The sequence below is a fragment of the Callionymus lyra genome, chromosome 13, assembly GCF_982586985.1.
Source record: "Callionymus lyra chromosome 13, fCalLyr1.hap1.1, whole genome shotgun sequence".
Classification (NCBI taxonomy): domain Eukaryota; kingdom Metazoa; phylum Chordata; class Actinopteri; order Syngnathiformes; family Callionymidae; genus Callionymus; species Callionymus lyra.
Genome location: NC_141830.1, coordinates 13,576,974 through 13,603,973, shown reverse-complemented (window position 1 = coordinate 13,603,973; position 27,000 = coordinate 13,576,974). Strand labels below are relative to the sequence as shown.

At 40.4% G+C, this 27,000-nt stretch overlaps 2 protein-coding genes across 2 annotated transcripts in view; one reads left to right on the top strand and one right to left on the bottom strand.

Annotated features, from left to right (window-relative positions):
- LOC148067455 (transforming growth factor beta-3 proprotein-like) overlaps positions 1-27,000 on the top strand; it is a 179,205-nt gene that overhangs the window by 142,283 nt on the left and 9,922 nt on the right. The window lies entirely within an intron of this gene.
- lbr (lamin B receptor) lies at positions 16,228-26,508 on the bottom strand. Its single transcript, XM_087805227.1, has 14 exons — positions 26,367-26,508; positions 22,537-22,705; positions 21,861-22,052; positions 21,495-21,590; positions 20,316-20,493; positions 20,035-20,231; positions 19,614-19,668; positions 19,112-19,306; positions 18,917-19,020; positions 18,720-18,845; positions 18,489-18,657; positions 18,350-18,430; positions 17,626-17,748; positions 16,228-17,251 (listed from the first exon to the last, which is right to left on the bottom strand). Exons 2-14 carry the CDS (start codon positions 22,699-22,701, stop codon positions 17,091-17,093), a joined length of 1,842 nt encoding a protein of 613 aa, XP_087661353.1. The 5' UTR covers positions 22,702-22,705; positions 26,367-26,508; the 3' UTR covers positions 16,228-17,090.

The following is a 27,000-nucleotide window of genomic DNA, read 5'->3' as shown; positions in this document are numbered from 1 at the left end:
TTTATGTAGAGCAATGGCTGCCAAACCTTCAATATTAGCTTAACATAGGTTTGAAATGTGCGTCACCTGCTGACGGGCCGAGTCAGGAAAGGACACGGTTCTGGGTTGAAGTCTAAGAATAAATGAGGACGTCCTCGTGAGGACTGGATTCGACTCTGAGCGAGGATTTCCAAGAAAGAGCATCAAATATTTATGATGTGTTTCTCTGCGGTTTAATTGTGAACATTCCTCAACACGGTTAAGAGAAGTTAATGAGAAACCCGGCTTCTCCTCGAAGCAGTTTTCTACGTGAGGAGATCAAACGATGCTGCAGACTCGGCTCGGCTCAGAACTCAGCGTCGCAGGCGCTCGGTAAATTGGTGAACGTGTCAACGTCTTCACCGGCGAAAATGAGAGGGTTCCTGCCAAAGCGGTGACGAGCTGGTCCTCGATAGCCAGCGGCCGCTGTCAGTCTCCCCGTCTCTCTCGGGGTCCGTCCCGGGAGAGGAAGCCACTGCCAGTGAAGGGGCTTTGAGGAGAGGAAGCTGTCGCTGCCTCTGAGCACGTGGACTCCAACTCAGATGGAAGGCATCTTAAGGACACGCCAACACTGCTCAGGGGCTCTGGTTGAGACATTGAGAACTGTTTTTTGTCAATATTTAAACATAAACAAAAAAAAAAGTTGTTCTTTTCCATATTGCACAACATATGAGTCTACAAAAGCGATCCAAAATTTCACTGCTGCCTCCAGATGTGTGTGGAATGAAAATAAAATAATTTAACAAGGTTTTCACTTTACTTAAAAAACATATCTTTCTATACAACTAGCTTATACTTTAGCATCAAAATTTGATTGTATTTGTTTTATCAATTAGTCTGCAATAATATTTCCATCTATTTAATGTTAGCTTGTTTGTGTAGTAGTTTAATAATTTTGTTTTGCTATTAGCTGGTAGAATTTCACTATGAAATATATATTGTTCTTTTAGCATCAAGCAGATAATCTTTTATTATCATCTTTGCTATCAGGCCATCATTGTCATGTATGTCTATTTATTAGCAAACCTTATTTAGCGTGGTAATTCTTCTCAGGTTTGCCTTTTGCAAGTGTCTTTCATTTGACTTTTGCAATACATATGTCTGCTAAAAGGTTTTTAGAATTCATCTTAATGTGTTTTATGATCCTTTTTAAAGACTATTAGCAGCCAAATGTAACTCTCTGTTAAGCTAACTAATGCTAAAAAAAAGTTAGCTAATCCGCTAACAGGTGAAGACAGACATGACAATTATGGATAAATAGCAACTGTGCTCATATAAAAGCCAGTTTGCTCCTATAAAACATGGAGCAGAGGATAAATGAAGTCAAAACTTCTGTGAAAAACTGAATTATAAAAATTAATTGGGAGAATTATGTTTCCTATGTTGATGCAGGCGAATGCTAACAGCTATCAAACAGCTAATGCCAAACAAAGCAAGAATATACAATGTTGTCATGAATGAAAGAGTCGCTGCTCGTGACCTTTGCTCATCATTACATCTACAACAAGGTTAAATCTTTATTTGCTCACCAGTGAAGAGAATGTTCTTGTTTAAATAATATAAGTTATTTCCTCAAAACAAACGGCTCCACACCCACAAAACACACCGGCGACCGTCAACCAAACCCAGAATGATATCATATGTACCACACGGCTGTGGCGATGACTTCATTTCCTGCGTGTTGACATGATTTCTCGACTGTTTGCCTTCAGTAGTTTCTCTTGACTGAAATTCAATGACTCATACATGACTTCCTGCTTATATTTTGGAGCTTTTCTTCAAACCACATCCCTTGAAATAATATGTTCTTCGTCTTCAGTAGTTATTTTTCATCTTACTGGCAGTTGAAGCAGGAAGTGAAGAGACTGAAAGACTTCACCTGAAGGTTTTACACACAGTGTCATCTTGTACAAACAAATCTTTATCCTTCTAAACCCGGGAAGTTATTATCTGGTGTCTCTGCTATGCCTTGTGAAATGAAATCATTATCTCACATGTCATGGATGTTTTTTCATTCACGTCATAAAAGACAAACAGCAGGAGCGGCAGATTTCATTTGCCTGGTTTTGACTTGTGTACTGTAACCTTCACGGTTGATTCGGCACGTCGGCCACCGAGCTACGCTTTCTTTTATTGTTTTTCTGATCCTCCTCGCCGAGACCGGCGCCGCCTCTGCAAGCTCCAAATGAGGCGCGGGATCAAAAGCATCGTGTAAACAACCCATGAAAAGGATGATGTTACGGATGACACCATCGCTTAATTACAATGTCTTTTACACACCGTGGATGTTTCCGGCTGCCAGCACCAGGAGTACGCGAGGATGTAAATGGATCCTGCTTTTAATGTTCTTCATGGCAAACGCTATCAAACATTTAATGGACGCGGTGAACGTTCCAGACCTAATGACTTCATTAACTGATGCAACTCAAGCCATTCGACCAAATCCCAGACTTCAACAACAAAGAGGGTTTAAATGCTTAAGGGTCGTAAAGCCAGTCATTAGGTGTCCTTCGACCCCCATTGTGTGACTACCGGCTCTGGTATGCATCAGGGTCAGAGGTCGTGGCTTGGTGATTTCGGTATTATCTAAGGTCTAAGAAAGTCAACTTAAATGTCTGGTTGGTTTCTCTGGATGAAAGAAAAGTGTGCATGGATCCGTTGAATTTTAAAATCACCAGCAATGTGGATTAAAACTGATCGTTCTAGCTGATGTGCAGGGGCCACTGAAGACATGCATTTTGGGGCCCCTGAATAAGAGATGGAAATGGCAACATTTAGGGCAAAAGTCATTCGAATATAAATTAAGTTTTACACTTTCCAGATCTTGCATACAACCACGGAAATATTTATGACTATTTTGTTTTACCAGAATACGGATTATTCAGTCAGCTCTGACAAAGTTTTTATTACAATGACCCACTCTTTGTCTTACAGAGGTACTGAAAGTAAAACTCATGGCTTTATCAACTTTCATAACCGTAAGCTTGTGAACAATTACCGACACTGTCGAACATTCATCAGATTCCTCTATTTATGAATCTCCGCACAAGCATAAAGAATTGAAGAATTGATTATTATTGATGGTTATAAATGCCCGGAACACTGTGGAGAACTGAAACCGAACTGAATTACAAATGACTACTATAACTAGAAGTTCCCAGAAAGTACTTTGAGTAAGGATTTGGTACATTAAACATAGGCCAAAGTTACGAGGTAGTTGTACTTTGTGAAACTGCATCTCAGAAAGAGCGTTAAGTTCTAGAAGGACCTCAAATGCTGGCTTCACTTCTACGAAACTGGTCACGACTATGTAAAGACTTTTGTGTCTTTGAGGTCCAGAATTAGCCTGAAGTGTTTGTAGAGGAAACTAAAATAGCAGCACTTTCCCTCCTCTCTTTCAGGTGGCTCGGAGCTGCAGGGAAAACGATGACATCAGGGTTTCTGACCAACACATTCTAGCACTTTCCTCCGGTGGCCAAGTAGGTGATGTCATCCCGACCCCGTGGCAACCCCGGGGAATCCCCGAGGAGGCACCTGCAGCACTCGTACTGCAGGGCTTTGAATAGAGACATCACATGAGTGGATGAGTTTCAAACTCAACACCACATTCCTGCTGTGTGTTGTCAACCCAGCGAGGGGAAACCCACGTTAAACCAGCTTGAATATAGACGTGGAACAATAGAGTTTTGTTTAACAATCGACTTTTGTTTATTCCTACAGGAAGTTTTTGTTATTGTCGATTTGACATGATGAATATATTAGGAGTGATATAATAATATTCAGTATTTTACACAATTGTATTTAAAACATTAATAGAAAAAAACTTGTTAATAAATGTCTGCTTTTATTTTAGCACACTTGTCATGTACAGGAGTTTTCTTAATTACTTATGGATTCATTTATCGTTTGTTTTTTCGGCCCCAGAATTTCAACTATGCTACTCGGACAGTTTGATTTTACCCGTTTCATCTAACCTGCCTCTTATGTCGGTGAGTTCTGAGGTAAGATAAAACACAACCAGTTTAGAACCACTGTACTTAGTGTTTACGGGCATTCATAAAAGATACTTCTGTGAGTACGACAACCAATTGTTCTCTATGGTGCTCACTAAAGTGAAAGTAATCTGTTGATTTAAGTGTGTCTTAAATGGATGTTGCACTCTATTGTATCATCAGTATCCGTTTGTACAAAACTCTCTTTTCATTTAAATATTTACATTAGAAAATGATCTTAAGCCCCGCCCACTGAAAACCTCTGAAAACTTAATTTTCTTCTGGATATAAAATCTTGTTTACTATAACCACACCCACTTGTCTATGATTAAGTACCGAGGTTTGTCACCGCACATCATCAATCCCTGAAGTCTCCGTCTCCAAGGGACTTGGGGGGTGTGATTAGGAGGAGTGAAGCCCATTGTTACCTCATAATCTTGTAACCCCTCGTTCACCGAGATTTCAGACATTTAATTTAAAAAAAAATAACTTCAAAACATGGTCATGATGAGGGACTTGGAGAGGACGATTTCAACATTTGAAACATGGAGTCAGGAGAGTTGGAATTTAACATTAGTTGACATTTAAAGGCCCAATCTGTTGTTCATAAATTAGTGTTTCTAGCTCCCCCTAGTGTCAGATAGTGTTCTCTCTCAGTACTGTCTCTGACCCACTGATGTTAAGCAGTTTGGTGAGTCTCTTAAGTTACACAGTGAAGAACATTGTTACAGAAGATATGGAAAAATAATGTCATTTGATGTTGCTTTAAGTTCTCGACCTGAAGAGACTTAAGCATCATGTGACCGGAGTAACCCGAGACACCTGCTGTAATACCTGAGCAGCCGCGGGCTGCAGGGAACACAGGCAGGCGTGTGCAGACGCCGAGGCGTGTCTGACGAGTCCATCAGCGCGACAGCTCGGCCTCCTCCGGGACCCTCGTGTCTGATCATCGCGGGGATCACATGAACGTCTGTTGATTGAGAGACGTCTGTTGCTACATCCGAGGGTGTGTTCTCTTTACGAGGACACGCTTTTTCATGTGCACCTGTTCTGCCAAACAACGTCCGCATCACACGTCTCATTTCCCGATGCACATACGTGAACGATACCTCTCCATAATTGATGCTACAACCCGCCACCATTTCCTCACATCAGCTGATCAAACTCAAATTGACGTCTTTCACGTGGGTCTTGAGAGAGGCCCCCCCGCGGTGACACACGGCGAGGTGGAAGGACGTGATGGAAGCCACCGTTGCACGCCACGCTGGCAGGGGCACTTCACCACTGAGAGGTTATTTTGACTCTCAAAAAGTCTGCAGAGACTCGGAGAAATGCATTTCCCTTTCACTCAGAGGGCTTTTAGATATGTTCTCTGCAACCTCCCGTGATCTTTCATGCAAAAGCACGACCAGTGGAGTGTAAACACACACACATGCTGTTACTGATGGTTATCTCGCCGGGCGCCACGATATCAGCGAAGTATGAACTAGTGATTTCATGTTCGATATAGAAGGAAACCATCTCCCCAGCAACAGTTCCGCTCGTCCTGGACGAGGCCCCCGGTCCATCAGAGAACACACGGTTATAAATGGACTTATGTTTTAGGGACTTTAGGAGGAAACTGGAAGTCCCTAGAGGAGACCCTCACCATTCACATAAAAAGCTCTGTATTTTTTCCCAAGTCATTCTATGTGACTCTTGACATGTCGAAACACTCATCTCAGTCACGTCTGCTCAAAAACTAAGCCGGTAAAGTTCTGAAAATGAGTCCAACACTAACTCTCTGTGGCACCATGTTGTTGCAGAGGAACCAGCAGAACCTGCTGATTCAGCGTAAAGATGAGATGCATCTTTCATGAACTCCATGTTCTTTTAATTCATGTTTGAAGTTTCTATTTGAAGGTCAGTTCTTGAAAATAATGTTGACATTTTACTAGTCTTAACCCTTGAGGCCTGAAAACAAATGTGTTTGTGGTATCCCTTGTGTTGCTTCTGGCTCAAGGTGGACAACCTCCCCTGGCATCCATAAATACATACGCAGGGGTGGTTTGTTTCCGGGCCTCCGGGTCACCTTGACCCAGAGATAACACGAGGGTTGAAAAAGGAAATTGATGCGGAATTAATTGCGAGGAGATCTTGGACGAGGATCCTAAAGGCAGTGCTGGCAGAAGTTCCTCAGCAAAGGAAAGAAAAAGAGAAGGAACCAGAGAACACAAGAGGAAGTGTTTGTAGCTCTTTGACACTTCACACAACTGTACCTCTTCAAAATAACACTTTGTTCCGAGGAAGCAACAACCTCTGTTATCCAACTTATATTCCGGTCGAGCGTTATGCAAGTGAGGGTTCTGAGCTCCGCAGCGAGACTCGCTGGAATGTAGAACCGAAAGGTTACATGTCGACAAAAATGCAGAAGCGAGAGCTACGAGTTCCCAGCAGCGTCTCATTGTTCAGCTGCGAGATCGAGACTTCCTGGCAAGAGGCAAAAATCCTGCATCCAGCCTCCGTCAGGTGATGAGACGGTGCTTATGGTCGGAGGTGGCTCTTTTTGCCCGGATACAGCCAGAATGTGTGTGTGAGGCGGGGGAGTGGGTTAGGGGGTGGGAACTTGTTTACAGCTCACACGCGCTACTTTGAGTCCTCGACAGGCGAAGAAAGACAACGAGCCAGGACTTGGCAGAGAGAGAGCAGCGCTGGGGTGAGTTGGAGGATAAAAATACAGCCGCTGAGCGGCGGTGAGGAGGTTCAAGAGGCTCCACTATCTGCAGCTCAAGTGGCTTGATCCAGATCTACGGTCTATGTAAATGAACCCAGGATTTTTGGGGGCGAAGCTGCTTTTTATAGAGCGACAGACAAAGTGTTTTTTACTAGCAATGATCTGAGATCATGACTCTTTAAGAATCTGTCTTGTGTTCTTGCAGATTGAATTATCCTCAAGCTTCGACGTGAACTCAAGATTTGGTTGTTGGTAAAGATGTTTTCTCACAAATAAAAAGCTTTTTTTTGTCTGTTTTTGATTTAGGAACTTTAGAATAAAAAAGTGTTTATTTATCTAATTTTTGTGTTATTTAAGTTTACAATAATATTGTAATAATCTGATATTTATTAGAGGTGTAAGAAAATGTTGATGAAGTTAAATATCCAAGTATCCTTTTCATGATTTTGTATTATTTTTTACATTATTTATTATATTATATTATTATTATATTATTTTTATTTATTCATAATTGTTGTGGCTTTCAGATTATATATATATTTTTTTATCTAAATTATATTATGTTTTATATTTGGATATTGTATAGCAGGAAATTATTATATATTTTTACTTATTTAAAATTAACATAAATACTAAATATTCATAGTGTTTTTCTAGTTTTCTAAACAAATGAAAGCAGTTTCAACTGTTATAGTCATGTGGTCTGTAAATTCCGCAGAGTCAAGTACTCTGACTGTACTTCAAATATATCCTGCTGTCTCACGATATATCGTATCGTTGTCCTTTTTATGTAGAGTATTTCATATTGAAATTAAAATGCACAATTCATCTAATTCATCTAATATACTGTATATATATATATATTTTATTTTTGAATTATTAGAATTCAAATAGAAAGTATTTATGTCAGAAAATATTTTTATTTAAAAAATTAATTATTATTAATTTAAAAATATATATATATATTTAAAATTATTTTATAAAAAAAATCTACTTTTCACATGCTTGAAAAATGATCTTAATGCTTACAAAATATAAATAACGACAAAACATCAATAAAAAAACTTAAGGTTGAACATTTGAAACGTTAAATTCCATCATTCAGTTTTGTGACGGCACTGATCTACTTCCGTGTTAAACATGGAGCACATATGTTCGGAGTCAAGAGGTATCTAAAGCTGCTCGTGAGCATCAACAACATGAGTCACTCGGTGGTCCAGAGCGAGCTTCAGGCTGCTGACGTGATGTTCCGAGGAACCAAACCTGTGAAGCGTCTGCAGAACAATAGAAGGTTTCATTTGTTATTGTTGTTATTATTACATTTGTATTCTCAACCCGGACTCTGTGGCGAGGAAAAACCTTCCATGAGCTGATGATCTGCAGGGCGACTTGCTCATGGAGGGACTCGTGCCAGCAACCCCTGAAGCCCGGGCTTTGATTGGTCTCACCGGGGCGACCGGGTTGGAGGGCAGAAACCTCCATCTGCATTCATCTGCATACATACGAGCCTCCAGTGATGAGCACACTTCCCAAAAAAAAAAAACGTTTTTATTTTTTTTTTTTTACACAGCCTTCCACACCCACATGACACCCACTCGCACTAAGAGGCGGAGAGAACAACACGAGGCGGGGGTTTGATTCCGAGAGGCTGACCAGCCACCTGCACCGGCCACGAGGGGGAGGAGGAAGCAGTGGAAGAATGACATCACCTCCACTGAAATGTCACCATTATCTCAAGCCTGGCTTAGCTGTCTACAAGGGTGACATCATCTTCTCTTCGCCCCTCCCCCCTCTGTTCTCCGAGCTTGTTTGTGTGTGCGAGTGTGTGTGTGTGTGTGTGTGTGTGTGTGTGTGTGTGTGTGTGTGTGTGTGTGTGTGCGCGGCTTCTTTCATGCCTTCATTGATGCTTGTTTACTTCAGCGGCAATTACAGTTGCTATGAAAATGAAATGCTGTCCTTGAATGCACCGTGTGAGACGTTCAAAATATTCCCTCTTGTCTCCGGTCGTTAGGCTCGCTTGTGATCACGAGCAGCGACTCTGCATTCTGTGAACACGATTCAAGAGCTCAGAACTATTTTAGGAAATATTCACAGTTTCCTTTCCGACAGCGACGGTGAAGAACGAGACCGCGATGATGCGGCTCCACATCAAAAACATGCTTCACACGAGGTTCGGCGAGTCCACGGAGCTTTGAAGAGCAACCTCGGGTTAAAACATCTTATTGTTGGTATCTTACATCAGGGGTCACGGCACCATATTCACGGACCTTCAGACACAAACAGTACAAATAAATCATGCATAGTTTGTGTTTCAAACAATTTAGTTTTTAAGAAACTTCCTCATAATGTGTCAAAAGTCACAGGCTAATGTTACTTCAGAATACAATCTTTTTTTCAAAACAATCAATAGAACAGAAAATATATAAATCATTTTTTGCTTTGAAAACAAGAATTCATAGTTTTGAACAAACGTTGAGAGGAACTAACTTGAGAGTAGTGCCTGGTGTTACGATACGTATCATGATACAGGGGAAACAGTACCATATATTGCGATACTATATGAGCAAGGATATATTTGAAGTATTGTCGAGCACTCGACTCTGGTGTTGCAGAATTTACAGACCACACGACTCCACACAGACCCGTTTAGGAGATTTTTTTTACCAACTAGGGTTGTCTTTGGTCAAGGATCTGGCGATACAACATGCATCACGATACACAACGGTATGATGTTGTGATACCGTAGAACCAAGAATATATGAGTTGTATTTTCTGAGTACCTGACTCTGGTGTTGCAAGAATTTACAGATGGAATTGTAACTTTCATTTGTTTTGAAACCAAAAAAATGTTTAAACATCAGCTTTAAAAGCTGCTGGAGTCGACTGTATCCTCTCGTCCTCAGGATTTTTTGTTCCTTTAGCTCCGGACTGCTGCCACCTACGTGCGGGATGTTTAATTGCAACACAAAAACAAAATAGTTGTGATTATTTGCATGTTAAATCTGTATACATAAATCTATTTATCTTGTTTATTATACACTTCCTTGGCATAAAAACCTTAAAAGAACTTCAAGAGATCAAAATAAAGTATAAATATGAAAGGCAAATAAATTAAAAAACAAAATATGCACAAAAATTTACGAATGCTTTTTATATTTGCATGTTAATTGTAAATAAAAATAATTTTATAAGAATAAAATATGATTTGAAAACCCCAAAATACTATTTTTAAATCGTTTTTTGTATAAATTAATACGGTGCTATTGAATGTTGATACAGTATCAAGAAAGAAAATGTAAATTTAATTTAAGTGTATCTATATTTTCTGACACAAGTCTGAGTCATTCTATAACTTCTTCAACCCATGAATCATATCGATGGTTGAGCTTCAGCAGAGGTCGTCCAGAGACTCCATGTGTCACCGTGACTACGTTCCCCTGTCATGCCGGGTGACGTCCGGGGCAGCTGACCATCACCCAGCCAAGCGTTCCTCTCATACCATCACCGGCCTCCACTCGCGTCCACACGCCCCGTGACGCACATGTGGGACACCCGCCCGAGGAGGCCTCTGGGTGGAGCGGGAGTCATACGTGTTGGACGTCCACGTGTCCGACACATCGTTACCCCAACAGACGCGTGACACCGATTTTAAAATGTCAGCCGAGGTCAGGTGAACCCGGTAAGACTGTGTCTCAAAAACCCCTCACCAAAGTTTTTAAGATTTTCTGTGATTCAATGCTATTTTGTTGGAGCGACCTGCAGGGTTAGGAGACGACACTTCCATTCATTTCCATAATGGGCGAAATACTGACTTTTTTGGGGCTTCCTGCGAGAGAAAAACGGTCAAATTTAACCAATAATAATAAAAACAAACTAATGATTCTCACTAGAATGTCCATTTTCAATTGCCATCACCATTCAAAATCTTTTTTTATTGATTTCGGGACATTTTATATTGTTTCTAAATGTTGTATTTATGTATATATTATTATTTATATTATATGTTTTTTTGTTTTTTTTATCATTATTTGTGCCATTTGTGTTTATTAATTAGTTTTATTCACAATTTACAACGTTTTCATGTTAATAAATTGTGTGGAAAATAAGATAAATTAATTTTTGTATACAGATTGATAATTTATATAATATGTTGTTGTTTTTTATCATTATTTGTGGTATTTGTGTTTCAAGTGAAAAATACATATTTTTCCACATTACCATTTTGATTATACAGAACTTAAAGTAGCAGTTGACAAGCACACACTATTGGTAAAGATAGTTGAAATTGCAGCATTTATAAAATCTCTTCTTTTTTAATCAACAGACAAATGTTGTTTTTGATACTTAAACAGTAAGTGATATTGTTTTTACATAACAGTTGTATCTTAGCTGCATAAATGACAAATGTGAGAAAACACTTCATTTGTCATTCTGTCTGTAGAAACACATGAGAGTAAACGTAAACTCTGTATAAATAGAAATCGCTTTGTGTAGAAAATAAAATGTCGCCCAAAATCTTTTTTTTTTTAATCGTATCATGAGATAGCAAAATATTCCCACCTGTACCCTCCTGGCTATGGCAACACACCTGTTGCCATTACAGTGTTTGAACAGTGGGGGGAGCCAGAAACAAATCTGTTCAATCTTCTTAATATTTCCTATTACAGCCGTTACAGAACAAGATCAACTTCACGGTGTTGTCGACTATTATTTACCTTTTGTCTGATTTCTACTCGCACCGTCGGCCGGGGAGCGCTCGGTTCATTTAAAGTGTGTTTGTTCCAGTTTGACACACACCTGTGATGTTATTAGTGTTTTCCAACTAGTGGTGTGTCACGGTCGGAGCCGTCATTAAGACCCTGTGGCGGCTCCTTAAAGCCCCCCCGGCGTGACCTTTGCTCTCTTCACTTAATTACACATCAGTCGGGACAAAGTCTTCTCAAACGCTCGGGTTTGGGTTTTGTGGTGTTTGCCGAGGCCATGATGAGGCCCCTGTGGGCCCCTGTCGGCCCCGGCTCTTTTGTGATGCAGAGTTGTTTTATAATCCCATCCAGACTCACACTCTTCACACGTGGGTGAGCACTGAGGACCCCCGCTGTGTTTCGGACCCGACTCAATGACCGGCCTCCTGCACACACACCTGCTTCCTCCCAAACCAAACACCCCCCCCCCACCCCCCCAGCCCTGGATACACTCTCTTTGTCCTGCAGGTGTCCATTCCCGCAGTCCAAAGGTGAGCAAACAGTGAGCATCACTCAGAGAGCTGCTGTCAGCGACATCTCAGAGGTCAACACTCACAGAATGTGCTCTTAATGAACATTGAGGAGAAGATAAATATTGAGAAGGTCGGCCTCAGAAGTGTGGAGGAGAGAGAGGGCGGGGGGGTGCAGGGCGGTCCCCGGTTCAAAGCATTCCAGGTCAGATATTTGCGCTCCAGGGTGGGGCTGCGGTCACTGAGGTGGGAAGAAGGGGGATTTTATAACCCCTCGCCGGAGTCTAAAAATAGAAGTCAAGATCATTCACACCCGGAATGTCTGGAGGCGACTTATTGACCCTCAGGAGCGAAGACTATCAGATGTTGGTGGAGGGAATCGAACCTCGAACCATCGGAGGACCCTCGAACTTTGAGGCAATAATTCATCACGAAATCTTTCACTTCGGTGAACAACGTCAAACATGAGGAGCCGTTAACCTCCTTGGAGGAGGCAACGATAATAAGTGCTGAAAAGAAAACCAATTACGAATTAGTCCAGATTATATTTTGAACCAATATTGAGGCTGGAAACTTTGTTTTTTTTGTGGCACAGATCGAAATACTTCTGAAGTACCGAGTATAAAAACATGCCTCATCTTTCAGTGCCAAGTTTTTGGTAATCAGAGGTTATTGAAGTGAAGGAATTAGGGATGTAGAGCAAATAATGATACACTTATTAACTACAGTGGGTTTTTTTTTACCAATACAGTATCAATATTTAACAGCACTGTTTCAATTTTATTGGTTTGGCTTTCAAATCTAAATTTTTATTTTTTATCATAGTTATTTTATGTTTTTTATGTTAATGAAGTTTGTAAAAAAATAAAACGATTTTTGTATTTACAATCCACATGCAAATATTCACAACCACTGTTTTTGTGTTGCAAATAAACTCCCAGCCGCTAGATGGCAGCAGTCGTAATGTCCGTCGCAGTTAAAGGAACTATGGAATCCGGCAAGACCCGGTGATGACTGAGGACGAGAGGATGCAATTAGTTTTATTTACAATTAACAAGAAAATATCCAAAGAATCTGTTCATTTTGTTGCAATTTCTTTTATTTTGATCAAAGTTTTTTTTTAAGGTTTCGTGTCAATAAAGTGTACAGAAAATAAGATAAATTAATTTTTGTATACAGATTTAACTTCAAATTTCAAATAATCACAACTATTGTTTTTGTGTTGCAACTTGACTTCCTGCCCGTAGGTGGCAGCAGTCCTTTGCAGCTAAAGGAACAAAAAAATTCTGAGGATGAGAGGATACAGTCGACTCCAGCAGCTTTTCAAGCTGATGTTTAAACATTTTTTGGGGTTTCAAAACAAATGAAAGCAGTAACGACTTTGTCTGTAAACTCTGCGACACAAGAGTCAAGTACTCTAATAACATATTCTTGTTACTAAAGTATCGCGATATATTTCAATACATCGTATCGTTTTCAGTGTATCGTGATGCGTATCATATCGCGAGGTTCTTGACAATAGACAACTCTAGAAGGTACAGTGAAGATAATGGAACAGAAAAAGAAGGAAAAGTAAGTAAGTAAGTAAGTCATTTTTATTTATATAGTGCTTTTCCAGACCAGGGTCACAAAGCGCTTAAACAATCAAAACAATATTCAATAAAGTATATACAAACAAACAAATAACAAATAAAAACGTCTTAAGATGTTTCTTGAAGGAGTCAGTAGATCATCAAACACAGAGAGAGAGGAAGATCGTTCCAAAGCTTAGGAGCAACAGTCTGGAAGGATTTCTCTCCTCTGGTCCTGAACCGTGTTCAGGAACCATCAGTAGATTCTGATCCACAGACCTCAGAGCCCGAGCTGGGGTGTAAGGCTGGATCAGATCAGTGATGTGAGGAGGAGCCTGACCATGAATAGATCTGAAAGTAAGAACCAGAATTTTAAAGTTGATCCTGAAAGAAACTGGAAGCCAGTGAAGAGTTTTAAGGATCGGAGAAAAGTGAGGAACATTTAAATGAGACTCAGCAAAGCAAGATAAATTAAAAGATCTCAACACGAGGCGTCACGATCGTAGCCCCTGATGCACTGACTGAGTGAAGACTTTTTTTTCTTCAATGAAAACGTTTGCAGCTTCTCGTCACGATAGGATCAGCTGCAGATTATTTTCTCCCGTGTTTGTTTACATTTCAGCCTTGTGTGTTTTGGACGACGCGCTCTCGCCTCAGCTTAAGATCTGCGGCACAGTTGACAGAACAGAGAGCAGTTCAAGTCTGGGGCAGAAGGAGAGTCCAAGGAAGTCCAACCAACGTTCCTGCTGAACCAGGAGCCGTCGGAAGCTAAAAGCCGGTCCCTGAAGCGGCACAAGAACTTTCACTGTTTACAAGCCCACATTCCCGACACCCCTCAACTCCTCCCGGCTCGCGGGGCGTAGCAGAGATGGACGAGGTCTCCGGGGAAGTGGAGGTGTTGACGGACGCGAGTCAGAGATGTCAGGAGAGGAGCTAAGAATACAAGTCAGAGTCGACATCCAAGCCGCCAATAAAACACTGCGAGGCCTGAAACCAAGGACACATATTCATGCCTGATGCATGTTTAGTGGATCCGTTATGAGGGATTTAACTACAGATTCTATTGACTTTTTAAACAATTTCCCAAAGGAGACCTCCTGAGGGATCAATAAAGTTTTACCTTACCTTACCTTACCTTACTTATTGGCATGTACACTGTAAGAACCTTCCAGAAATAAGTGAAATATTTTCTCAGGGATATTTTGGACATTTTTAATCAGCAACTTGCAACCAGACATCACTGACTTTCCCTTAAAGTATATATTTTGTTTAAATGGACGAGCGTTTAAACAAAATATATTAAATTGATGTTTTTACGAGAAGTTTAATGAAAATAATTGCAAGCTTGGTGGATTCAAACAAGATACAAACATTTTAATTATATTTTTCAACTGTTAATCATCATCAGCTGATCAACCGTTCACAAGACCCAACCACAACCTGCCCTCTACTGGCCACACTCCGCAACAGCAAAAATATTATAAAACATAAAGTGACGTAATTTTAATTAGAAAAAAAAAAGTGTAAACACAATTTTCTACCTTTATTTTACTCGTACTCATCGTATAAAATCCCCGCTAACGATGCTATACAAATTATTATATTAATATTTCAAATATCTGGATTGTGAAGATATTTGGTGTATTTTCGTATTTATGTATCAATTCGGACAAAATGGACGTAGATTTTAAACTATTTACAAAAGTATTTATTTTAAATATAAGGAAATTAGATGCAGTTAGAAAACATTAATATTCGTAAAATAAAAAATCTTCGTTTGGAAAATAATCGGTAAATAGATTTTATCATGTTTAGTATTTATATTTTATAAATACCTCTAAATCAGAAGTAACATTTTAATAATTGGCACAATTATGTTTATCCACACAACTAGTTCACATCTATATTCAGAAATGTTTGTTTATTGTTCAATGTGCAGCTAACGCTAACAGTTGCTATTTAAACACGTTATCACTAGAAGATTCTTTACATTAAGCGTCTTGAAGTTTGTTTAAAACAATAACTTACCTCTCGATGTAAACGTTGTTTTATACGATGGTCGGCGACGTTTTTTTTGGAGCGAATTTTGTTACAAACCAAAAAGTTCGTCTAGTGACACGAGCCAACTCTTTCAAAATAAGAGTAGTCGATAAAACATTTAAAATAATATATTTAACCTTTTTTTAATAAATGTTTTAATAATTTGTAGCTTTGTTAAATAAATGGATATACTTTGCAATATTTCTCTCATCTCCATAGGTTAATACCATATTGAGAAAGTAAACAGTCATTTATTTCACATTAAGATGAATCTACTTCCACCAACACACAGAAGGCAAACGTCAAAGGAAATACTGTAAATCTTTATTTTATTTTGCAACATTTGTAAAATTAACTCTTCCAGTCTCAAAAGCGATACAACCGACTTCTTCGTCAAGTTTTCTTTTTAGTACAGAACCAAGATGGTCCGAATTATGAATCTGAAGGACAGTCAATATTCGCCCAAACTGGACGGTGGTCGGGTCAAGAGTCTGTGTTGCCATCAAAAAAACAAAAAAAAAACACATGTCAAGCAAAAGCAACATTAAATATCTACTGGGTGTCGTGAATATCGTTCTATCCAAAGAAACAAAACATAGCACATTGAAAAAATGAGATTATTTACACAGTCTTCAGTCAGCACGGCATTCAAATCCTTCCTAGTCTAGAATGTGTTGCTACTTATTCACTACAGCTGCTCAGGTCTGGAGATGCACCGGTCAGTGCGAACACAACCGACGGCTTCTCACAGGATTCACTTCGTTTGAACGGTTGTCATGGCAACATGGACAGCTAAGCTTGTGCAGGTGAAACCTAAATTAATGCGAGAGGAAATTATTTAGTTGAAAAAAATGCATCAATGAGCAACACTGGTGCGACTCTAACGGTGGTAAACACTGACACCTAGTGGTCACTGGTGGGATTGGACAGTGAACGACCCTGAGGTAGCATAACTATGCCAAATAATCTTAGAAAAAAAAACGTGTCAATATTTGTGGTTTGTTAAATCGATGTGCAGCCCCCTAACGAAAAACTGTTTTCTGTAGCGTGCAAATTCCTGAGAAAGAGCGCGAGTCCTCTGTACACGACCGTCCTTCACACAATACACACAAGCAGTATCTTCAAATAAGGAAGGAACACAATTATTGCGAGCGCAGATTGATGCAATTCTTGAGCACTGAACACAAATAACAACTCAGGAGATTGTGAAGTGGTGAGTTTTTTCCTGGGAGTATAAAAACAAATGTGTATATACATAAATATACATCCTACCACAACATTCGTGCAGAGGTTTGTCGTTCTCCTTTTGCTCGAACGCATTTCTTTTTTTCTTTTTTTTCCCCGGATTAAAATGGAGAATTCTCCAAGATAAAAAGTCTGTCTCGAATATAAAATGTTCTGCAGCCGCTGTGAATTAAAAAATTAAAATCCTTTGTTTAAAATTGTAAAAAAGAAACTATGACCTCGATCCTTATTCGGGTGTGTTGTGAGTCTTCCCCAGAGAAACACTGGCCTGGGCTCAGAATAGTCCGGAGTGAAGTCCTTCAGTAGACGCGCGGGATGATTCGGTAGCGAACCGTCCGGCAGTATTCCTCCCATGCCGAGCCGTACTTCCTCCTGCACTCCCTCATGTCCCGGGAGTCTCGGTGGACCAGCAGGATGATGAAGTAGATCATGTAGTACCAGGGCAGCAGGTGGCTGAAGCCTGGAACACAAGACTCTTGTCAAAACCTGTGCAGCAAGACATGTAGTCCGGACCAGTCCGGTGCTGGAATCACATCCAAAGTCCAGTAGGAAAACGAGTGTTCAATCATATCCAAATGTTGTTGTTGTTGTTGTTCGGAGAAAGCATCAGGATTATTACGATAAGTAGCTGTGAGGAGATCTCAAGTGTCCCGGAGGTCAACTGGCACTTCTCCAGGTTCTCTAATCTTTTCATGATCTCACAGGCTGACTAAGATACCTGTAGCCCGACAACCCGAACCCTTTCCTGAACATATCAGATGGTCATGTGATCATTGAAAGATGAATCAATCTGATCGATCAGCACCAGTGAACAGGTGTTTAACGTTGACCTACCACAGGGTAGCGTCCAGGCCAGAGCCATGATGAGGTCTCCCAGGTAGTTGGGGTGACGGACGACGCCCCACCATCCTGACACCAGCAGGCTCTTCCCCGTAGCTGTAAGGATGGTCTTCAGATCTGCACACAATGAGCAAATGATGAGGACGACTGAGCTGCAGAACCACATGTCAAGTGTCAAAAATAAACCTATTATGAAGCAAACTGAAGCAAACACTTCCGCCATGTTTGAAAGTGTTTTGTTATTTCTCATATATAAACTGTTTCTTAAACAACTATTTACTGAACTTTGTGGAGATTGAAAAGTATCACAGACTATGAGTTTCAGTTCATAGTTTTTGTTGCGGTCATTTCTTGCGCTTCTAAAGAATTAATACCAGTTGAAATTTAATTCAAGACCAACTCAACGCCTTTGTGTTCATTTCTGTCTTAAAATGGACGCTTTATGAAAACGCATCTAAACAAAAATATACAGAACTACTGCGAGGACTCGACGATCATGAAGCGTTTGTGGTTCTTACACGGAGGAGCTTGATTCATCCACCATTTGCAGGGCAGTTCTGACTTAAGGCTGCAGAAGTATCTGCTGCTGTAGCCAACAGGCTCCATGTGACCAGACACACTGATCTCAGACAAAACGGTTTTGGATGGTTTTGGATTCTCTCATGTTGCAAACAGGGTCTCAAAAAATAACCATATATCTTTTTTTTTAATTACTCACGGGATAGTGTGGGGTCAGACGGGTTCCTCCTGAAGTTGTTTTTCTCAGAGTTGGATTTCCTGAAGATGTAGAATCCGACAACTGTAAAGAAAAACAATGTCAATAGTTGAAACTTGACGACAACACAACAGTTTCTTACGCTTCAGCAGGACGATGGATGCGACGGCGGCAGGACTCAGGATGTTCGGGTGGCTGACCAGATAGTAGGCCTGCAGGGTGTACGTGAAGGGAACCCAGACCAGATCCCCGAACGCCAGCATGAAGCCAAACCCATCGTGCATCAAGTCCATGGTGGTCAAGATGGCCTCCTGACAAACATCTCATCGTCAACACACTTGCTCCCATGAGATCGTATTCGTCGTCGACAAACCTCGTTCCAGAGTCCGTCGACCACGTAGATGAGCTGGAAGACGTTGACCAGGATCATGGCGTACGAGGGCGAGTCCAGACCCTGCAGCTTCATCTCCGCCAGCGCCATCGCAAAATTGATCAAACACTGAAACAAATCCTTGTGTTAACAGATGGAAGACGAACGTGTTGGATAAAGGATTATTCACAGGCACTCACCCAACCGATCAGCCCCGGGCGCATCTCGCAGAAGAATTTCAAATCAAAGTTCTTGATGCGAGGATTCAGTTCACGTCCCTTGAAAAAGTCATAAGCGAAACTTCCTGTTGGGGGAAAAAAAAAAGAAGAAGTTTCACGTAATCGATCGCAGTGTGTCCAGCGTGTTCAGAGTCAACCTGTCGCTGACGAACTCACCAGAGTTCCCTCCGAGTGCTCGCTGGTCTGCCGGTGCTTGAGCAGAGCGGATGTACAGGTACGTGCTGAGCACGACGGAGATGAGGAACGTTGCTGTGGCGAGCTGCAGGAAGTTGGTGTGGATGTAGGTGAGGTCGACGCCCTGGTGGACAGCTGCTGCCACTGCTGCGGCGCTCACGGCGATGGCGAAAAAACCTGGTGGCGACACGAAACAAAACAGTTAATTCTGTAGAAAAGTCAATAAAAAGTGTATAAACAGGCAACTATTATGATAATAAAATTATATACGTATATTGGAGATTGTTCTAAAACTCTGTTTACATGTAAAACAGTATTAAAAATGTGTTGTGATTTAATTTAATTAAAAATTAAACGTGGTAATAACAATCATTTTTATACAATCGTTTCAACGTTAATATTTCAAACACCGGTTTCTAATTGATAATGTGGTGGATTTGTAGTCATCGGTTATTAACATGTTTTTAACTGGAAGAAAACTCACCATTGGTTCTGTACTTGAGCCTCTCACCAGACTTCAGCGGCATTCCTTCACTCAGCTAGAGACATACCGAAAACAAGGATTAGAGCTTGACTAAAGGAATGTTTTCATTCACCCTGTGTTGGTATGAACACGTGTGTGTGCGTGCGTGTCTTATAAAGAGTCATAAGTCAGCACGAGTGTGAACATTTGAATCAGATTTGATGACAAACGAGGTCTAGTCTGAGGTTAAAGCATCACTAAATCTGAATATACATGATGTGGTTTATATTCAGCAGCACCTATTGTGCGCCTGTAGCCTCTTATTGACGTCCTCCTGACCACTGATGCGATTCCAGCTGCCGCCTCAGTAAACTCGAGTCATGTGCACGTCTGGTTTAAGCAGAGACCTCTCCTGTACACACTTCACGGTGTAAAGTCTCACCTTTCCCACAGGTAGTATGTATAGCAGAGCCTGGAACAAGGTCCAAAGGACCACGAATCCAAGAGCTTGAGGGTTCCAGAAAGCTTCCAGGGGGGGCAGCGGAGGAGGGAAGTTGACCAGACTTGGGTCCTCCAGGTTGCCTTGCAGCACCACGAACAGAACCCATGAAGGCAGGAAGAGAAGCCACAGGTACGCTCCTGAAGGAGCACCATCATGTTAGCTTCAAAGCACACCTCACATCCACAAACATCAATGAACTACCCGTCCGTCACGGGACCTACCTAACTTGCCTCCGAAGTCTAGAGAGCTGGAAACAGAAGCAGTGGCAATCTTGACTTCTTTCTCTTCCAGCTTCTCTGGTTTTTCTTCCACGGGTTTAGAATCGCCGTCGTCCTTCCTGCGGCGCAGATTATAGCGGCCCTGGTTTTTCTCGGCCTCTGGCTCTGCCTTGTCCCCTGACTTTGTAAAAAAAAAAGAAAAAAAAAGGCTTGTTTTATTATTCAGGGTCGTGTGTAATGAGAAAACAAGTGGAAGAAAATGATTGAATTCATTTGTATTTGTTAATTGCTTCATCTTTTGTTATAAGATTAATGGAAAAATATGAAATATGAATCAGTAATTCTCAGATGGTCTACGATTTACATACTTAAAAAATGAATTAATAATAAATAAAAAAAATCCAGTTATTAATCGATTTTCAAAAGAACTGCATAAAATTCAAGAAAAAAAAAAAAAAGATTTTTGTGACTTAGAAATAATATTTTTTAATAAATGTTCTTTGGTGGTTTATATTTCAATATAGTCTTGAAAGAAAGAAGATATGTTTTATTATTTTACTACGTCCTCCACAGCAAGAGGAAGAATAAAATCCCAGTGATGACTGAGGACGAGAGGATACAGTCGACTGCAGCAGCTTTTAAATCTGATGTTTGGACATATTTTTGGATACAAATACAATTCAAATTGGTGGTGGCTAAGTAAAATACAATGAGGCGACAAAGGTTTGTAAAATAATATGGAGCAGACGGGCTAATTAAGTCCTTTATAATATAACACTAGCTATGTTTTTACACAAACGGAATACAAAGAGATAGAAGTGGTGCTTGTTGTTCTTGCTGGAGATTGAAACTGTCAGAAACCGTCACAGCAGAAAAGGTAAAGCATGCAGAACCATGTGTTGGTGCTGCATGTGACCCGCTACACGGGCTATGATCTTGTGAGGGGGGCCTCTCTGCTGGAAAACACCCTCACAAACCAGACCCTGCACACATCATGACATTCCAGTAGATACAAACTTAGCTCAAAACCAGTTTGGACCCACCATCCGCTGGAACAGTCCTTCTTGTCATTTACCGTTTTGATTTTAAATCAAATTTCAATTCAGATCTACTGTGAAGTCAGTCGTCGAATCAAAGCATTTGTAAACATTAACATTTTTGCCTTTAAACCCCACAACTTACCTCTGTCACTTTGCTAGTCGCGTTATTCTCCTCTTTTTGTTTCTCTTCTTTCTTTTCATGTTTATTGTTGCTATTGTTCTCGAGCTTCTTTGTCGTCTGTTGTTTGGGCCACAATGGAGGGATGGTGATGGAGATGAAGAGGGACACAGAGGTAAAAACATGAGGTAAGGACATGGACACATGGACACAAATGATAATATTCTGATGATGTGGTGATATGTGCTCCCTTTAATTTACAAAAACCAACGCGTGTAGTTGTTTAAGGCATAAGGATCCTGCCTGGAACCTCGTATCACATTACAACACGTTGACCTATCTTTAGTTGATCTTTGCCCTTCTCAGATGACCCGACTGCTGGTCCCTTACCAGAGGAACGAGCTTGACCTCCACCGTATCGTTCAGCTTTCTGTCCTTGCGAGACAGGGCGACGCTCTCGGCGGCGATGCGCGACGAAGAGCGCCTTGTGGTGCGGGCCGGAGAGCGGGAACGACTGCTGCGCCGTCCTGGTGACCGAGACCGGGACCTGGAGCGGGAACGGGTCTGGAAAGTTGTTGCACTCTGGAAACAAAACAAGTTTATTTTAAGAACTTTTTCCTCGTTTTCCCACAAATTTATTAAAAGACCATCATCGCTTTTTCCAAATGTTAACAGTCATTTATTACACCTTGGATTAGTTAACATTTGATGCATTTATGCACATGTGTGACAATATTCATTAGTCCATCTTTCAGATGTGTCAAATTGTTTTTTTCAAGAGAAGAAATGAAAAAATTCTGGAAAAATACACTTTTTTTTATAGTCATGCATTAGTCATATGGTCCAAATCCTGAATGAGTTTGACATTTGCTCTCAGTGTCACAGATAACATGGCTAGGGTTTGTTTGCACTTGCACGGTTCGCCTGTATTTGTTTTGGCAAACGTAAAAAATGTCGGGGTTCACAATCACGATCAAAGAGTATCCAACTCAAGCTATCTCAAAAAAAGGAACTGAAAGAACATTATACAAGTGTTCGTTGTAAATGCATTCAGCTGTGAACTCACCTTGATGTCTTGCTCTCGGAGCTCCAGCTCAGTCCCGTCCTTGTAAATGACAGTGTAATAACCACTGTCCAAATCATAGCCCAAGACTTTGACTTCATAATACAGGTTGCTACCAGGCCAGCGGCCCATCACCTGCTCCCCCATCTGGTACTTCACAGCCGGCATTCTCCTTCGAAAGAAAGAGCAACAGACGAAGCAAATGTTATAAGAGAAACAGAAAGTAAAAGGAAGAAAATGTTAAGTAATACCAGTAAAAGAAGGCCTCTTTAAATAAAGGAACCGAGACAAATAAGGGATGCATTTACCTTTAGGCTAAGCCAACAAATTCTAATTATTTGTATGGCATATTGCTTCACAAGACAAGGTACACATTACATATCATTCCTGAGAACATAAAACTTTCAAAAAACATTCATTAATCTAACAATATATTTAATTCATTGCTGCAGAAACATTCTTTTTTCTACATCATTTTTAATTTTTAGGTCATGAACAAAAGCACTCATTAAGGCCAGTTGATTTTCAAAAAAATTCAAAGTAATAAATCCACAATGACCCGTCTAAAGGCTGATCTAGAAAAGTTAGTAGTACGGCAACAGACTTAACACACCAGAGCTGTAACTCACTGTAGCAAGCAGCACTAGGCAACAAAGAGGAAAACCCGGCGAGGTCAGCACTATGCAGAAAACATAAGCGTAGATAACTAGAGGCAGACTGCTTCAGAACTGCTGACAGGTCTGTCCACGTGGGGTTTACCCACAATCCCTCGTGAAAAAGGGTTGTAGAATTGATGGAAGATTTGCACGTGTGGAAGATTGCAGGGATCACAAAATCGATGCACATATTTTGGGACCTTGACCAACTCTCGACTGTGACAGTTGAAAGAACTCCCACACAAACTCTAGTAGCCAGAAGTCAGAGACAAAATATGAAAAAAAAGCAATGATCAGGCTCGCAAAACATGTCAACGCGTTTGTTATTGAAAAACATTAGTCACTTCAAGACTTTCCTTAGGATTTAATTCACCAAAAGGCACCACATTAGACGTTTAGATGGTGGCTTTCACTTCCAAAAATGTTTATCAGCCAAGTTAACTTGTGAAAGGATGCATCTTCGTGTTTCAAGAGCATTATAGATAAGATTTAAATGATTGATTCAAGTCATTGACGGAAGCTTTATCTCCTCTGCCATTGACAATAGAGTGTTTATTTTAGGGGCACGCATTGGTAAAGATACCATAATGGAGAGACTTTCTTACGCTCCAGAGGTCAAGCACATAGTCAATGTGATTAATTCCTTACAATGGAAAGGGATGTTTACAAATGTACACTTCAGTTGTGGGGATTTAAAAATCAAATGGAGTCGGTAGCCTTTTCACAAAGTACAATTCAAAAGCCACCTTAACTCACAGTTTCATAAAATTACCAAAGTTCCTAATAAGCTTCAGGGTGCTCTGAGAAAGAAGAAAACAGCCACTGGGAAGATCAGCCAAGTACTCGCTGTTTGCAGTAGTTTAAAGTTCAAAACAGCAAAGTATGTTTACCATTAGGCCTATGTATTTATCGCTTTCAGAAATCTACTTTAAATCAATCGATCATTTAGAAAAAAAAGAGTAGATAATGTAGATTAGCAAGGAGAAGTTGACACAAAACCATATGTTGACAAACTACTCAGCTGGAGTGATAACAGCCTCCAGTCAGCAGACGCTTTCATTAAAAGACCCGCTTTGTCAAAGGACTCAGACTTCAGTAATGACAGGAGAACACGGAAGCGAATACCACTCAGGGTACACTTAGGATCAACTTAAACAGCAAACACTAGAAACAGCATTACCAACATCAAAACGCTGTAACAATGATCTGCAGCTTAATCCAAACTTAACCAGCAACAAAATGTCAACAACATCCAGAAGAAATCCATCTCAAACGTGACACACCCAGAGTTAGTCCCCCTGATCTTCTGCTGCTCCAAAGGCTGCGTCCCATATGAAATGTGGAAGTCTGGGCCGGATGGAGACCGATGAGAGTTTCCCATCACTATTTAACTGGCCTGCGTGAGAGGACTTTTAACTCCAAAGTGAAGCCAACTCCCCTTCCTGTGTAGCTCCACCTGGTATGAGTGGAGTTTCTTTTAAATGCATTATAGGAATCAGATGATGAGCGGCTGGAAGTGGATTTCACGTGTGAAGCCAAGCATTGAAGAGTCGATATTCATCTAGTTTTAAAAGTAAGTAAGTAAGTAATCTTTATTTGTACAGCGCTTTTCCAGACCAGGGTCACAAAGCGTTTAAACAAACAAAACAATATTCAATAAGTATATATTTTAAAGGTCAAGATAAAACTGATAACACAACAGGAGTTCAAGAAAATCAAGCCCACATTTAACATCAAAAAATATAAATCATTCCACTAAGAAGACTGCCATGTCAGATATATAAAACGAGGACAACATTTTATTCATCTTTTTAAACATGGATAGGAAGTAAGGTTTATGTTCCCTGTCTCACAAGACCAAACTGAGAATCAGATCAAGTGAACCGGATGTAGAGGTGACCAAGAGTTCCTTACGAATCTTTAGGCAAAAACATTTTTTAGATAGAAAGAAATTAAAATGACAAGGAGTCAAGTTGTATAATTTAAGTTTTGAATCGTGGAGAATACTCCAGAATTAAATTAAAAATATCCATAAATTTAACAATCTGTATTAATAAACATAACCCCAACTATAGATATTTGTTGATCTATGCAAATCATTTCTGAGGTTTGACCAACAATGGCAAACTGTAGAGCTGGTCACAGTGTTTCCCCTCATTCTTAGGGGTGACGTTGATCCATGGGGGGGGTTTCGTGCCACGAGGAAGACTAGTTGAATGTGTACTATATACATTTAGATATACAGTAAATGATAAATCAAGGTCTCTCTAACATTAGGTGGTTTTGTGATATTGTAAAAGTACATCTTGATATACAAGGTTATTTAGATTAAAGACACGTGTTCGTGTAGAGTTAAAAAAAATAACTTTTTATCTTGAAACGCAGGCATGAGGTAAATAAAGCTGGTGAGAAACACTATGATAAACTATTGGTTTATTTTTTAATGTCATGTATCTATTAAACTTGTATTCTGATTCCCGCACTGTGACAGAGATAATTCTAGAGTCACGTATATCAAGGGTCAGTCCACTTTCTTCCGCTTAAACACTTGAGCCAATAATAATATTATTTCTAAATCGATCCAAAATCGTGGTGAACAAAAAGAAGTCGCTGTTTCTTTAACGTTTCCACCGTTAGCTTCAGGCACGGAATGTAAAGGAGGGAAAACGTCATGCATTCAAACGCTGTTCAGGGAGAAAACAAACCTGGCGATGGAACAACCGTCTACACTCCGCACACACACACCAGTAAACAAGCTAAACAGTTTAAATATATCTTTACCCGGGAGACTCACACACACATGGCGCACAAGAAGACTCGGAAGCTAACGTTAGCTTTGCAATATGAATTAGATCGTCACCGTCTAATGTCTGTAGTGTGAAGAGTTACGCCAAACTAATCTCGCTTTCAGTTTTTAGTAAAGTTCCAGCACTGGGGTGTAGAATGAGCGACACAACAAGCGACTAAACACAGACAAATAATAATAACGACACTGAGGATTTTGCAGGTGTAAACAAACACTCAAGTGTCACCGGTAACTGTGCAGCGGGAATAAGTTACGCATCCAGGAAGTAGCCAGATCCCGTAGCAGCGGCTAAGTCTCCATTTCCTAACAATAGAAACATGCAGCTCTTTGCAGTTTCGCGGTTAAAAAAAACGCTTCACCGAAACACTCACCCCTCTTTCTGGATCCGTATTCAAGCCAAGCGAGATTCGAGGTAATCCTCGCACCGGAAAGAAACAATATTTTTGTATTTATTAAACGGACTTTGACACCGTTTGACGTAGCGCTGGTTCTCCCTCCCTCGAAGGGCCAAACCCACCAGTGAGTGAGAAGGCGCGCTGCCTTCCTATTGGTCCGGCCGGCGTTCAATTCAAACAGCCGCGTTCACCGATTGGCTGTCGCCGGGATTTTAAACTGATCAACGATTCGCTTACGCGGGTGTGACGTCACACCCTACTTTGTTTACCGTTGTCAAAATGCGCGCGAGACACTAAATTCAAGTAGATATTCGTTATTCAGCGAACAATCCTGACTTTTTGAATAAACATTTTTTAAATTACTTTGCAATACATTCTATTAAGAATTGTCGTTTGCTTATACTTTAGTAATAACAATAAATAAACATTCATAATACACAAAACAACAATGTTTCTGAGCTAGAAGTGTGTTCTATGTATTTTAAAAAGCTGTTATCTGGAAAAAAAAAAAAAAAAAGTGGGAGGGAAAATGGTTGATAAGATTACACTTTTATTGAATGACGAGCACGAAGGTAAGGAGTGAAAACAGTTCCGAAGAAGGAGGTGAAGA